This window comes from Pelophylax lessonae (assembly GCF_965119305.1).
Source record: "Pelophylax lessonae genome assembly, chromosome: 10".
NCBI classification, from domain to species: Eukaryota; Metazoa; Chordata; class Amphibia; order Anura; family Ranidae; genus Pelophylax; species Pelophylax lessonae.
Window position 1 is genome coordinate 156,308,556 of NC_138777.1, and position 14,654 is coordinate 156,323,209.

General features: G+C 43.1%; 1 protein-coding gene across 2 annotated transcripts in view; it reads left to right on the forward strand.

Moving 5' to 3' along the window:
• SLC12A4 (solute carrier family 12 member 4) overlaps positions 1-14,654 on the forward strand; it is a 363,765-nt gene that overhangs the window by 61,918 nt on the left and 287,193 nt on the right. For both annotated transcript variants that reach the window (XM_082270400.1, XM_082270401.1), the window contains exon 5: positions 10,565-10,619. In XM_082270400.1, coding sequence (XP_082126526.1) covers positions 10,565-10,619 — 55 coding nt within the window. The remainder of the gene's footprint in view (positions 1-10,564; positions 10,620-14,654) is intronic.

Consider the following 14,654-nt stretch of genomic DNA (forward strand, 5'->3'; position numbering starts at 1 on the left):
TTCCTGAAAAAATGAACGACCATTGTACATTTCAAGAAATTCCGCCCAAACCGACAAATCCTCCCGAAGGTCGCTAGTCAATCTGATGTGGGAAAATGGGGCCTTCAAGCCCGAAGTGGACAGGTAAAGACGTCTGGAAAACACCCTACCCATGGGCATAATTCTGCACGCGAACGCTAGCAAACCTAAAAAGGACTGCATTTCTTTCAACAGAACCTTTCTCCGCGACATGAATGACTGTACCAGAGATTTCAACCTTGCCACCTTGTCCATAGGCAAACAAAACTCCATGCGTTCGGTATCAATCTGAATACCCAAAAATATCATTTTTGTAGCGGGCAAGCAAGTTTTTTCTTCCGCCAGAGGAACCCCAAAGTCCTCCGCCACTGTCCTAAAGGTTTGCAACAAAGACAGACAATCAACCGAATCTGGTGGGCCCACGAACAAAAAATCGTCCAGGTAGTGCAGCACTCCCACACTACCTGACTTGGCTGACACCACCCAGTGCAAAAAAGAAGAAAATGTTTCAAAATACGAACAGGACAAAGAACATCCCATAGGGAGGCTTTTGTCAAAAAAATACAAACCCTCCAGCTGAAAGCCCAAAGAATTGAATGCCAAAGGTGATATAGGCAAAAGTCGAAATGCGGACTTTATGTCCGCCTTTGCCAACAATGCCCCTTGCCCGAAAAGCCGAATCTTAGCTATGGCTTCTTCAAACGTGGCATAAGATACTGATGACAGAGTCTCATCGATGTCATCATTCAGCGAGCTTCCCTTCGGGTAAGAGAGGTGATGTATGACCCGGAATTCATTCGGCTCCTTTTTGGGGACCACTCCCAGTGGAGAAACACGAAAATTGTCAAAAGGCGGCCGATCAAAAGGACCCGCCACCCTACCCAGCTCGATTTCTTTAAAAATCTTGTCCCTAACCACCTGTGGAAAATTTTCCACTGACTTCAGGTTGCCCACCTCTGTACATCCCTTTCCCTCAAATGAAGGCAAAGGGAAACCTCTCTCAAAACCTTCAATGAGAAAACGGGCCCTCTCCCTGTTTGGGTACCTGTCCAACCACGGACGCATTCTTTCCAGCCTCACAGGCGTGCAGGCTTTTTGGAAAAATATCCTTTGTGGTTTGCCCAACAGCAGCGTTCTTTCTAAAACACTTACTCACTGGATGTGGGCCCGCACAGAACGAACACTCGTGCTTATAACGGCAAGCCGCATTCCACCGACATTGATTCTCATTGAAAGCGAAGCAGCAACCTTTGCGATATGCTGCATTCTGTATGTTTCCTACCGGCTGCCTAACAGGATTCTGCCTCTGCGGAGACATTAAGTTCAGCCACAGGCCCACATCCTTCATACCCCATCTTAAAGAGGGGTGGACCGACAGCTTCTGACGAAAAGATTCGTCGTAGTAATACCAGCCCAACCCCCCGAAGCTCTTGTACGCCTCCAAGACATGGTCCAGGTGCTGGAATAAGCCCCCACACCTCTCAGGGTGCTTTTCTGCCATTACTCCGGCGAATATACAAAACGCCTGCAGCCAGTTATGGAAAGACCTAGGAGCCCCCCTGCGCCGCTCCTCCTCCTGCTTGTCATCTCTTTTATCCGTCCTAACCAACAGTTCCTTGTGTGCAGGCAACAATGATAACAAATCTACAAAATCACCTTTCCATATTTTTTCTTTAACTCCCAAACTCAGGTGGTAGCCCAAAGGTGACATTTCACATGGCATCGCACCTTTCATACATACTTCCGGCACACCACTACCTCCCAGTAAAGGTGCATGCATAGGCATAGTATTCTCCTCTTTAAATATATTATGGCTAACATTGTCATCTGTGACATTAACCCCATACAAATTAGGGACAGTAGACACCGCAGGAGAGAAACTAAGCTCACAGCTTGGCTGCTGCTGAATAGACAAAACAGGCTTAGCAGAGAGAGGAGAAACAGCAGGGGAGACTTGAGAGAAAGATTGCACTAGAGAGGACAAAGAGTTAATCAATGAGGACAAATCCTGAACCCTGCATAACTCACCAGCTGCTGGGGGGAGAACAGGTCGCTGCTCAGCTTCCTCCATTAGCACGCTGGGGGCTGCTCCTAGTGTTCCATGCTGTGCTGTAGACACTCCCACAGCAGGCGTTCTGGACACTACAGGAATGCTCCTCTGTGGAGATGGCAGACGCCCTCTCTCCTTCTCTGGGTCCGCCTGGCAGGCGTTAGCCCGCCCTCCGCCACCCCTTCTTGGAGATAGGGAGGCTCTTCTTCTCTTCTTAGATGTACGGCGCATGCGCGCCTGAGCCGTCTTCAGATCCATGGCGCCGCACGGCGGCTCACTGTCCGTCACACTGGCTGGCTTCTCTGGCGTCTTCTCCCTCTCTGGGGCCCGGCTCCTCCGCGCTCTCGTCTCCCGCACTGTAAGTACACTCGGCCTCGCTGCAGGCGCTTCTGCCTGTGAAGAAACAGGATGCGCTTCCACCAGCATTCTCTCTTCAGCTCCGGACGCTGAGAGACACTGCCTCAGCCATGCTTCACCTCCCGCACTCTCCGCCTTCTCTATCAGCTGTTTTAGCAGGGCCTCCATGGCAGCAGGTGGGACAGCAATTCTGGGACTCTTTGGCTGAAAATTCTTCCTTGCTGCTCTTCTGTGCAAAAGGAAGCACTCTAGCCCAAACCAGGTTTATATAGCCTCTGCCCAGCCTGCCAGAAACTCTCCCTGCACACTGATTGGCTAATATTTGCTGCAATGCTCAGGTAAATTTAACCTTTCACTAGCCTACTGTACACCTATAACCCTATGCTTTTAACTAACCAAACTTCTACCAGGTGGCCACAATCCCACACAAGTGGCCACATAATGTGCCCCCTTTTATATTCTATGATGAAAGCAAAGTTTGAAGGACAAAATTATTGTTTTAAATAAAAATCATTATTTATAACCTGGTCAATGTTTTGACTATTTTTTTTTTTTCGTTTCATTTTGCAACTCATTTGATGAATAAAAGTGTGAGTTTTCATGGAAAACATGAAATTGTCTGGGTGACCCCAAACTTAGGAACGGTAGTGTATGTTTACTTATTAATGCATTAAGATCAGAAGTAAAGGATATTTGCAACAACAATTGGATTGCATCTTCTATTATTTGAGATATATATATTTCAATAATGCAGGATTTATATTTACGCAGCTCTTTATAACGTGAGGGCAGACAATACAGTTACAATACAATTCGATACAGGAGGAATCGGAGGGCCCTGCTCATTAGAGCTTACAATGTAGAAGGGAGGGTCAAGTGATACAAAAGGTAATAACTGTGGGGGGATGAGCTAATGGAGAAAATAAAAGTACAGTTGATAGGTGTGGGCAGGATAGGCTTCTCTGAAGAGAGGTTTTCAGGGTTTGGCTAAAAGTGGATAGAATTGGAGATAGTTGGACAGAGTGGGCTAGGAAATTCCAAAGGATGGGAGAGGCTTGGGAGAAGTTCTAGAGGCAAGCATGGCAGGTGGTGGCAAGGGATCGAGTGAGCAGGTGGTCTTGGGATGAACAAAGAGAATGATTTGGTTTGAGAATAGGTTAATGATGTAGTTGGAGGCAAGTTGTAGATGGCTGTGTAACTTATTGTTAGTATTTTGAATTTAATTTGTTGGGTAAGTTGCAGAAAATGAAAGGATTGGCAGAGAGGAGTAGCAGCTACTGAGCGGTTTGTAAGGTGGATGAGTCTGGCAGCAGCATTCACGATTGACTGAATAGGGGATAGCCTATTTAAAGGTAGCCAATGAGGAGGGAGTTGTTGTAGTTGTCGAGCGATAACCAGAGAGTGGCTCATGAGTTTTGTGGTGTCATTGGTTAGGATGGGGCATATTTTGGAGATGTTGCAGAGGTTGAGGCGGCAAGCTTTGGAAAGTGATTGAATGTGGGGCCATGGGAGGCCATCAGCTGACGCAGGGAGGAGGTGTAGATCGAGAATAGGAGAGGTCCAAGAAAAGAACCTCAGGGGACCCTGACAGAGAAAGGAAGAGGAGAGAAGGAAGTTGAGTTGTAAGTGACACTGAAGATACAGTAGGATATGATCAAGAAGGTTATTCTTAATGAGGTGGTCACTTGGTTGTAGACCAGGTGTTTAAGGAATTTAGAGGAAAACTTGGAGCAAGGAGATGAGACATAGGTTGTTAAGATCAGGAAGGCTTTTTGAGTGTGGGGGAGACAAGTGCATGTTTTAGAGAGTTGGGGAAGATGCCTGAAGAGAGGGAGAGGGATTGATGATGTGGGTTAGAGAGTGTAGGAATGAGTCAGAGGGTGACTGCAGTATTTGAGAGGGAACTGGGTCCAGGGGACAGGTGGTTAGGTGGGCATTAGAAATAAGTTTAGCAACCTTGTTTATAATAGCAGAGTTGAAGGGAAGTGTTGATTATACCTGTGGGCGTGGGGTGTTAAGAAGGGGGAGGAAATCTGTAGAGTGGAGATTTAGTTTATCACAAATTTTAATCAATTTTATTTTTGAAGTGATTGGCGATCTCCTTGGCAGTGAGTTAGTGGAGGACGAAATCGAGAGGTAAAGGTAGAGAAGAGTTGATGGGGACTGGATAAGAAGGTGTTAATGAGAGTGATAAAATAGGTCTTCTTGGCAGTGTGGAGGCAAGAATTGTATTTATGGAGAGCAGATATGTTTTGGTTGAAGTCTTTGCGAGACTTGGTCTTATGCCACAGACACTCAAGAGCATTCTGGTGTCGTCTGTTTGCCAGAGTTGTAGAGGACGAGGCCTGATTTTGTGTGTAGCGAGCTCATTCAGGGCAGAGGACAGGGATCTATTGTAGACAGAAGTAGCTAGATTGGGGCAAGAGAGGGTGACATTTTGTCATAGAGGTGGTCAGTAGCCGAATAGAGAAGAGAAGGTTTTTAATGGTAATTGTTTGGCTGTTGGAGGGAAAGGTGGTGGAACACTTGGAGAAAGCAAAACCAATATGATCAGAGAGAGGAAACGGATTGTTTGAGAGGTTGCGCGTCAGTGGGGGGGCATAGTAAGGAGGATACATGAGCAAGGGTGTTGCCATGTCAAACCATGTACTCCTTGCTTCAGGCCAAATGAGGAGGTTTGACTAAAAAATTTAGAAGTAGTAGGAGAGTAAAGCCCCGTACACACATACCGAATGTCGGCCGAACGATCGGCCGTCTTTTGTCCGGTGCTGTCCAGTCGGCTGAAAACTGCAAAAGACTGCACATGAATTTTGTCGGCCAACAACAGCCGACTGCAGAAGTGATGTCATGTGATGGTTAACTTTCCGTGTGTTTTTTCTTTTCTGAGCATGCCCAGTCTTGCTAATCGGCTGTTTGTCGGCCGAATTCTGTACTGACTGGCGAACAATCGGCCGTTCTGGTGTTGGCCAACAAAAATTTTAATGCCTGCACAACAGATTATGTTCGGCCGAAAAGTCGCTGTCGGTTGTCGGAAGCATCATACTAACAAGCCGACAATTTACGGCCGACAATCGCTACGTGTGTACGGGGCTTTAGTATTAACAGGGATGTTGAAGTCGGCAAGAATAATTGTGGGAATTTCTGAAGAGGGAAAGTAGGATAGTCATCAATGAAAGTTGATACCAGAACAAAATATATACAGTATCTCACAAAAGTGAGTACACCCCTCACATTTTTCTAAATATTTTATTATATCTTTTCATGTGACAACACTGAAGAAATTACACTCTGCTTCAATATAAAGTAGTGAGTGTACAGCTTATATAACAGTGTAAATTTGCTGTCCCCTCTGAATAACTCAACACACAGCCATTAATGTCTAAACCGCTGACAACAAAAGTAAGTACACCCCTAAGTAAAATGTCCAAATTGGGCCCAATTATTATTTTCCCTCCCCAGGGTCATGTGACTTGTTAGTGTTACAAGGTCTTAGGCGTGAATGGGGAGCAGGTGTGTTAAATTTGGTGTTATCATTTTCACTCTCTCATACTGGTCACTGGAAGTTCAACATGGAAAAAAAGAATTGTTGCTCTATATAAAGATTGTCTAGGCTATAAGAAGTTTGCCAAGACCCTGAAACTGAGCTGCAGCATGGTGGTCAACACCATACAGTGGTTTAACAGGACAGGTTCCTCTCAGAACAGTCCTCACCATGGTCGACCAAAGAAGTTGAGTGCATGTGCCTAGCGTCATATCCAAAAGTTGACTTTGGAAAATACTGTAGATGTATCAGTGCTGCCAGCATTGTTTCAGAGGTTGAAGGGGTGGTGGGGGGGGATGGTCAGCTTGTCAGTGCTCGGACCATATGCTGCACACTGCATCAAATTGGCCATCGTCCCTGAAGGAAGCCTCTTCTAAAGATGATGCACATAAAAGCCTGCAAACAGTTTGCCATGTCCTGTAGTCTGATGAGACCAAGATAAACTTATTTTGTTCAGATAGTGTCTAGCGTGTGTGGCGTCAACCAGATGAGAAGTGCAAAGACAAGTGTGTCTTGCCTACAGTCAAGCATGGTGGTGGGAGTATCATGATCTGGGGCTGCATTAATGCTGCCGGCACTGGGGAGCTACAGTTCACTAAGAAACCATGAATGCCAACATGTACTGTGACATAAGGAAGCTGAGCATGATCCCCTCTCTTCAGAGACTGGGCCGCAGGGCAGTATTCTAACATAACGACCCCAAACACACCTCCAAGGTGACCAATGGTTTGCTAAAGAAGCTGAGGGTAAAGGTGATGGACTGGACAAGCATATCGCCAGCCCTAAACCCTATTGAGCATCTGAGGAGCGCAAGGTCTCTAACATCCACCATGTTGTCACGGAGGAGTGGAAGAGGACTCCAGTGGCAACTGGTGAAGCTCTGGTGAACTCCATACCCAAGAGGGTTAAGGCAATGCTGGAAAATAATGGTGGTCACACAAAATATTGACACTTTGAGCCCAATTTGGACATATTTCTGTGACAGTATTCACCGTCACTGGAATTTAAAGACGGATAAGTCATGGGGCTAATGGAGTCTGGCCTCTATCCTGGAAGCTAAACCTTTATTCCTGTAAACTGTAAGGTAAAGGAAGTCCACTCCTAATATGGTCATCCCAGGAAGTTCTGAGGAGACGGGCTGTCTGAGGTGGCTCTCCATTTACCTATTGTTAACTGTGCTAATGAGCTCACCTTTGTTCTGTCTGTCTGCTTTAAGAGAAACTTATAGGAATGTGGATTAGATGCTAAGGGAGAGGGGGGGTTGTACCACATTGTATATTTTGTACACTGTTTGAGAGTGTAAAACTCTGTTCCTATTGGATGGTGAATATTATGTTCAGTCTTCAACAAGGTCCATCTGGGTGGTAACTTTGTGGGTGAAAACTGTATATATGTCGTGTTCAATAAAGTTGTGCTGAGTTAATTCAACCTCAATCTAGAGTTCTGTCTCTTATTGGGAGATATGCTGCAAGGGATTGCTATGGTCCTCCATACTCCCTTAGAGAATCACTGAGCTCTTGTAAGAGCTTGTGTAAGAGCTTGTTCTGCTGCACTCTCTGGGGAAAGAGAGGTTCACCCACAGGAACCTGGAGCCTTGTCGTAGGTCCAGGGTGGGTAGGAGATTGCGAGACCCTAACCAAGCTGCGGCGGTTCGTGGGGTCTGAAGTGCTTACGGTGTCTGGAGTGCTTGGAGCCCCTCGGGAAGCACTAGGAGCATCTGTCAACGGAGGTACCCGGTCCGGGGTGCCCTGTTCCGTTACAATTTCACTTAGGGGTGTTGAGTTATTTTGAGGGGACAGCAAATTTACAGTTATACAAGCTGTACACTCACTACTTTACATTGTAGCAAAGTGTCATTTCTTCAGTGTTGTCACATGAAAAGATATAATAAAATATTTACAAAAATGTGAGGGGTGTACTCACTTCTGTGAGATGCTGTATATTTGTATATATTTTTTTCTTCTTTAATAAAAATAGTGTGCAGCAATCCTGGACTTTTTTCTTACATGTGGCCTGTGGGAGGGCCTGATTGCTTGCACCTGCAAGACTGAGTGCTATTTGCTTTCCTGTGGACTATTAATGAACTTTAATGGCATCTCAGTCTTAGTCCGTAGGGTTCACTATTGAGTTGGTCCACTCTTTGCAGCTATAACAGCTTCAATTCTTGTGGGAAAGCTGTCCACAATGTTTTGGAGTGTGTCTATGGGAATGTTTGACCATTCTTTCAGAAGTGCATTTGCGAGTTTAGGGTTCTTTCTTCTACACTGCCAAACAGACCTTTTTTTGTAATCACTCTCATTAACACAGACTCATCCAGTCCCCATCAACTTATCTCTAACTTTAACTCTATACTTCGTTCTCCACCTTCGTCCTTTTTAAAGTAGATCGCAATGGTCTCCAAACTGCAGGCCAAGGGGCCAGATGTGGCCCTTTGATTATCTTTATCTGACTCTTGAGGCACTATTCTTCAGCCTTGTAAAAAGGCACTATTCTTCCCAATGACACCAACAGTGGGGCATAATTTCTGCCACTGACATCAATGATGGGGCACTATTCCTTCCACTTACACCAATGATGGCGCATCCTTTACTCCCACTGAAACATAGACCTTTTCTACTCTCGCTGGCCTAAGTCTAGCCCCCCTAAATTCTGAAGGACCGTAAACCAGCCCTTTGTTTAGAAAGTTTGGAGACCCCTGGTATATAGCATATATTAAGATGCTGAGATTTTTCTCTGCCCTAATGCCATAACAAGGAATTAGTAGCCGGTTAGCATTACAACCAGTGTAACAAACAATCAAAATATGATAACACTTCCATTTAATGTATTGTATTAAATTTGTGGCAAAGTGCCGGTTCACACATGTGATGTGAATCCATTGCGGGTTCCCGCATCGCACTTGACTCGGAGGCAGTTCACACTGCCATATGCGAATTGCTGGGGGTGTTAATACAAAGTTAACGACACCCCCAGATCAGTTTGCATACCGCAGTGCGAACTGTAAATTCGGACATGAATAGGTGTGAACACCATGGGATCCCATTCTGGTGCGGACCAAAAAAAGGGTCCTTTGCAACTTTGGTCCGAATGCGTTGCAAATTCAGCCATACAATCTGTATGGCTGAATTCGCAAGGCACAGATGTTGCATGTGATTTGCAGAGCAGTGTGCTGCGAATCACATGCGATGTCTGACATCGCACATGTGTGATCTGGCACTAAGGCCCCTTTCGGACATATGGACCATTCATTTCATCAGGTCAGTCCCATTTTTTTTTGTCATCAGTTTTTTTCAGTCAGCATCAGTTTTTCATCCGTTGTCATTCGTTTTTTGTCATCCGTTTTTTGTCTGATCCGTTTCCGTCTGAGGGCTTTCATCTGTTCAAAAAAACGGATGCTGACAGAAGCCGATGAAAACTGATGTGAATGAATGATCATCCATTTACATCCATTTTCCCATAGGAATGCATTGATGTCTGTTTTCCATCCGTCAACAGATGGATGAAAAATAGACAAACGGCCGGAATGTGTGAAAGGGGCATGCAGAACATTCATTTCATCAGTTCAGTCACGTCCAAAATAGATGAAGTATTCATCAGTTTTTTATCAGTGCTCATCCGTTTTTAATCAGTGATCATCAGTTTTTTTTTTTTACATCTACTACCGATGCAAAGACGGATGAAAAACTGACAATTTGTCAGTTTACATCCGTTTTTCATCTGATCCGTTTTTTTAACAGAAGAAAAAAAGAGCTTTGATCAGTTTAAAAAAAAAACAGATGATGACGATTCGGATGTAAATGAATGATTATACATTTACATCTGTTTTTCCAAAGAGATGCATTGATGTCCGTTTTTTCATCTGTCAACGAATGGATGAAAAATGGACAAACAGACAGCATGTGTGAAAGGGGCCTATGGGTATATCTCAGCCACTTAAAGTATCTAAAATATTGCAATTGTAAAATATTTTGTTTCCTAACATTTTCAGAAGTCTTGTTTCGTGTTTGTTGTAAGTGTAATGCCTTGTACACACGATCAGATAATCGGACGATTTATCGTTTGCATTTTGTTGCATGATACTAGTATCGAATCCAACAATGTGTGCTAAACGTATGATTTTTTTTTTCGCACGATTCTGGAAAAGCTTCATGTTTGCCTAGCTACGTATTGGATAGTGCAAAACAAAACAATGGCAGCCAGGCTTTTTCCAGGTTATTTTTGTGTTTCTGATCATGCGTGGTCTGTGTCTATTGGTTTTTTAGCGAACGCATACTGTAATGATTAAACGATTGTCGTTCGCCAGGCTATCGTGCGACAAAAGTCTTCCTGTTTGTCCCTTTGGATTTTGTTGGACAAAATGTCGTTATCGGCTGTCGAAAGCTGTGTACTAACAATCAGATTATTGCAGGATCAATTTGAAAGCAACTTTTTTTCTTACGTTTATGATTATCTGATTGTGTGTATGAGGCATAAGCCTGGGTTATTTAAACATGCTTATTTGCAAGTTACAGAATTGTTCTTTCAAATGTGTGCTCTAAATTGCATTTTTTTTTTTTTTTCTTCCAATATACTAAACTTACCTTTTCTTATTTGCTTAGACTCTGCTCACAGCTATATCAATGAGTGCCATTGCTACAAATGGTGTTGTACCAGGTAATTATTTTGAAGTTATTTAAATTTTTTTTACATTTTTTGTTGACAATGATAATTTTAACGAGGGCTCATCAAAGCTGTGGTAAAAGTTTTTCTGGTGTGGGTTTTTCTTTGGGTACATCTGCGGTGTCATGCTGACAAATTCTGCTGATAAATAAAATTTTGTTGTATCAGGTCAAAGAGTGCAGGATCCATATTCTTTTTATGGTTCGCTGATTTTTGGCTCTGGAAATCTGTGAACCAAAAGGATCTCATCAAAAAAAGTAAACAGGATGCCTGAATCCTTCGTACCTGTAAACAGACTGAAACAGTGGGGTTGATTGACTAAAGCTGGATAGTACAAAATCTGGTGCAGCTATGCATGGTAGTTGTGACGGAATCCGGACACCCCGACTGGGTATCTCCGTCAAGTACCTGCTTTCTACACTCTGGAACATGGGATCCATGAATCTGGCTATAGTTACCCCAAGAACTCGACAGTACAAGTTTTGGAGTCAACCAGAATCAAACTGTTTAATTGAAACACAAAGCACAAGGAGATCTACACTCTGGGACAACCCCTCCCCCTTAGAACCAATCCACACAAACATACACATCCCATAGTAAGCTTACTCAAGGCAGACAGGAACAATAGAACAATGGAATGCAGGTATTCAACAATAACAAACCCCCACCCCACTAGCATGGGTCTAGGAAACACTTTTGCAATATTCTATTCAACACAATAATGTCTAATATCTTTCAACACAAACCACATATATAGAACCGAGAATAAATGGGGGTAACACAAAAGGCTGAGTCCAGTGTGGTTGTACAGCAAGTCTGATACTTGTTCAGACCCTACTGGGGTTCTTGGTCACCCTGTGCCCCTAATAGACACAGGGTGACTTACACATAAGAGGGGCTGGGGAAGCTGGACAAGTAGTCTCCCAACCTCCCTAAAGCAATCTGGGTTCCACAAGCCCCCCCAACCAAAGTGACTCACGTCACAGTAGCCAATCAGTTTCTAGCTTCAGCTTGTTGAATTAAGCTTTGACGAAAAACCGGGAAGTTGATTGGTTTATTTGCACATCTGCGCCAGATTTTGCTCTCTCCAGTTTTTTAGTAAATCTACCCCAATGTGTTTTTTTTTAAAAACAAATAGCAGTAAGAATTAGCTTTTTCTTAATTTTTTTTTCCTGAAAATGCTCACGGCCTGGTCTTTATGACGGACTGCTAGCTTTGATGCATTTAATTTGCTAACCTGGAACATTAATGAAGATCAGGCAAGTTGGAGAAAAGTCAAAGGTTCTTATTTAAATGCTTACTTATCACAAAATTACTAGGTTAGCATGACTCGTGCACTTTCAAAAGTAAAGACCAGCATTGGCAATATTTCAAAAGAATTCGGAAAGTATTCACAGCGCTTCACTTGTTCCATATTTTGTTATGCTACAGTCTTTTTCCAAAATGGATTGAATTCATTTTTTTCCTAAAAATTCTACAAACAATACCCCATAATGACAAAATGAAAGAGGTTTGTTTGACGTCTCTGCAAATTTATTAAAAATAAAAACAAAAAAAATCACATGTACATTAGTATTCACAGCCTTTGCTATGATACTAAAAATTAAGCTCTGGTGCATCTCCACTTATTATCCTTGAGATGTTTAGATAACTTGATTTGAGTCCACCTGTGGTAAATTCAGTTGTTTGAACATGATTTGGAAAGGCACAAACCTGTCTATTTAAGGTCCCATAGTGCATGTCAGCGTAAACTAAGCCTTTAGGTTCAAGGAATTGTCTGTAGACCTCTAAGAAAGGATTGTATCGAGGCACAGATCTCAGGAAGGGTACAGAAAAATTCTACAGCATTGAAGGTCCCAATGAGCACAGTGGCCTCCATCATTCGTAAAATAGAAGAGTTTTTGAACCACTCTTCCTAGATCTATCCTCCAGCCAAAACTGAGCAATCGGGGGAGAGGGGGCTTAGTCAGGGAGGTGACCAAAAACCTGATGGTCACTCTGACAGAGCTCCAGCGTTTCTCTGTGGAGAGAGAAGAACCTTCCAGAGGAAAAAGAATCTCTGCAGCAACCATCTCTGTTAGAATTCACCAAAAGGCACCTGAAGGACTGTTACCATAAGAAACAATATTCTCTGGTCTGATGAAACAAAGAACTTTTTGGGCTGAACGACAAGCGTCCTGTCTGGAGGAAACCAGGCACTGCTCATCATTTGGCCAATACCATCCCTACAGTGAAGTATTGTGGTGGCAGCATCCTGCTGTGGAGATGTTTTTTTAGAGGCAGGAACTAGGAGACTAGTCCGAATCAAGGGAAATATGAATGCAGTAATGTACAGAGACATCTTTGATCAAAATCATCTGCTCCGGAATGATCTGGACCTCGGACTGGAGTGAAGGTTCATCTTCCAACAGGACAACGACCCTAACACCCAGCCAAGATAACAAAGGAGTGGCTATGGAACAACTCTATGTATGTCTTTAAATGGCCCAGCCAGAGCCCCGACGTGAAACTGATTGAACATCTCTGGTGGTAGTGCTTAATAATTCATACTCTGAATGGTCTAGGGTTATTAGTGGTATACCCCAAGGTTCAGTGTTTGGGAACCCTACTTTTTAATATATTTTAAGTGATATTGGGTCTGGGATTAAAAGTACTAATTCAGTTTTTGCAGATGACACCAAACTATGCAATGGAATAACTTCCTTACACAATGTCTCCAGCTTACAAGCCTACCTCAGTGCACTGTTTATTTGGGTAACTACAGTGGGTATAGAAAATCATCACCTTCCTTTTTGATTTGCAGCCTAAAATGACATCTGAATTTCTCATGTATACCAGGCATAAGCGTGTACTGTATATATGTAGGTGTGAAATGCCTCAAGGAGGTACTGCTGCACACTAGGGTATATATACTCCTGGTCTCTGCACTCTATAGTTTACCCACTTCTGACACAAATTTTATATTACATCCACCTTAACCTTACACTTGTACGTTTGTAACTTGTACGCTTGCTCCTGATCCTTTCACTTGTAATTTATCCAATCTTGACTTCTGCAGTATATAGCTGTAATGATCAGGCGTGGTTGCCATGTGTAACACGGGGGGGTTGCTTGTGCATTTTAGCATGTTGGAATGCTATATGACCTTGTCCCACCACTGAGAAGAGATGGTGTATCACCTGGGGGTAGTAGAATATATATAAAAGGGTTTACAACCACATTAAAATAAAGTTATTAGCAGGCCTTAGATTTAATCGGAAAAAGTTTGCCCATGGGACTTTAAATGAAGCATGATACATGGATGTTAAAATAACATTTTATTGGATAGACCTTGACACATACATATAAAAAATTGTCAAGCTAGTCAACATACATACCAGTATATATTACTTACAATATAAAATATAAATCAAGCTGCTATAATTCCTTTTATATAAATGTATCACAGCCAGATTGTTTGTATTGCAAAAGAAGGCATCCCTTATCTTGACGCATTTTATGAATAAAATTCACTTATTCAGGAGTGGGTGCCAAACAACATATGATCTGTAAACTAAGAAGCAAATATACACTGCTCAAACATATTAAGGAAACCCTATGAAAACACATCGGATCTCAATAGGAAAAAAAATCATCTGGATCTATACTGATATGGACTGAGTAATGTGTTGGGAACAAAATTTGATGGAAATGAAAATTATCAACCAACAGAGGGCTGAATTCAAAGACACCCCAAAAATCAAAGTAAAAAAAATGATGCAGCAGGGTAGTCCATTTTGCTGAAATTTCATTGCAGCATCTCAAAATAGTACTCAGTAGTTTATATGGCCCCCACATGCTTGTATGCATGCCTAACAACATCGGGGCATGCTCCTAATTAGATGACGGATTGGGTCCTGGGGTGTTTCCTCCCAGATCTGGACCAGGGCATCACTGAGCTGAACAGACTGAGGTGCAACCTGGCAGCGTTGGATGGACCAAAACATAATGTACCAGAGCTGTTCTATTGGATTTAGATCAGGCGAGAGA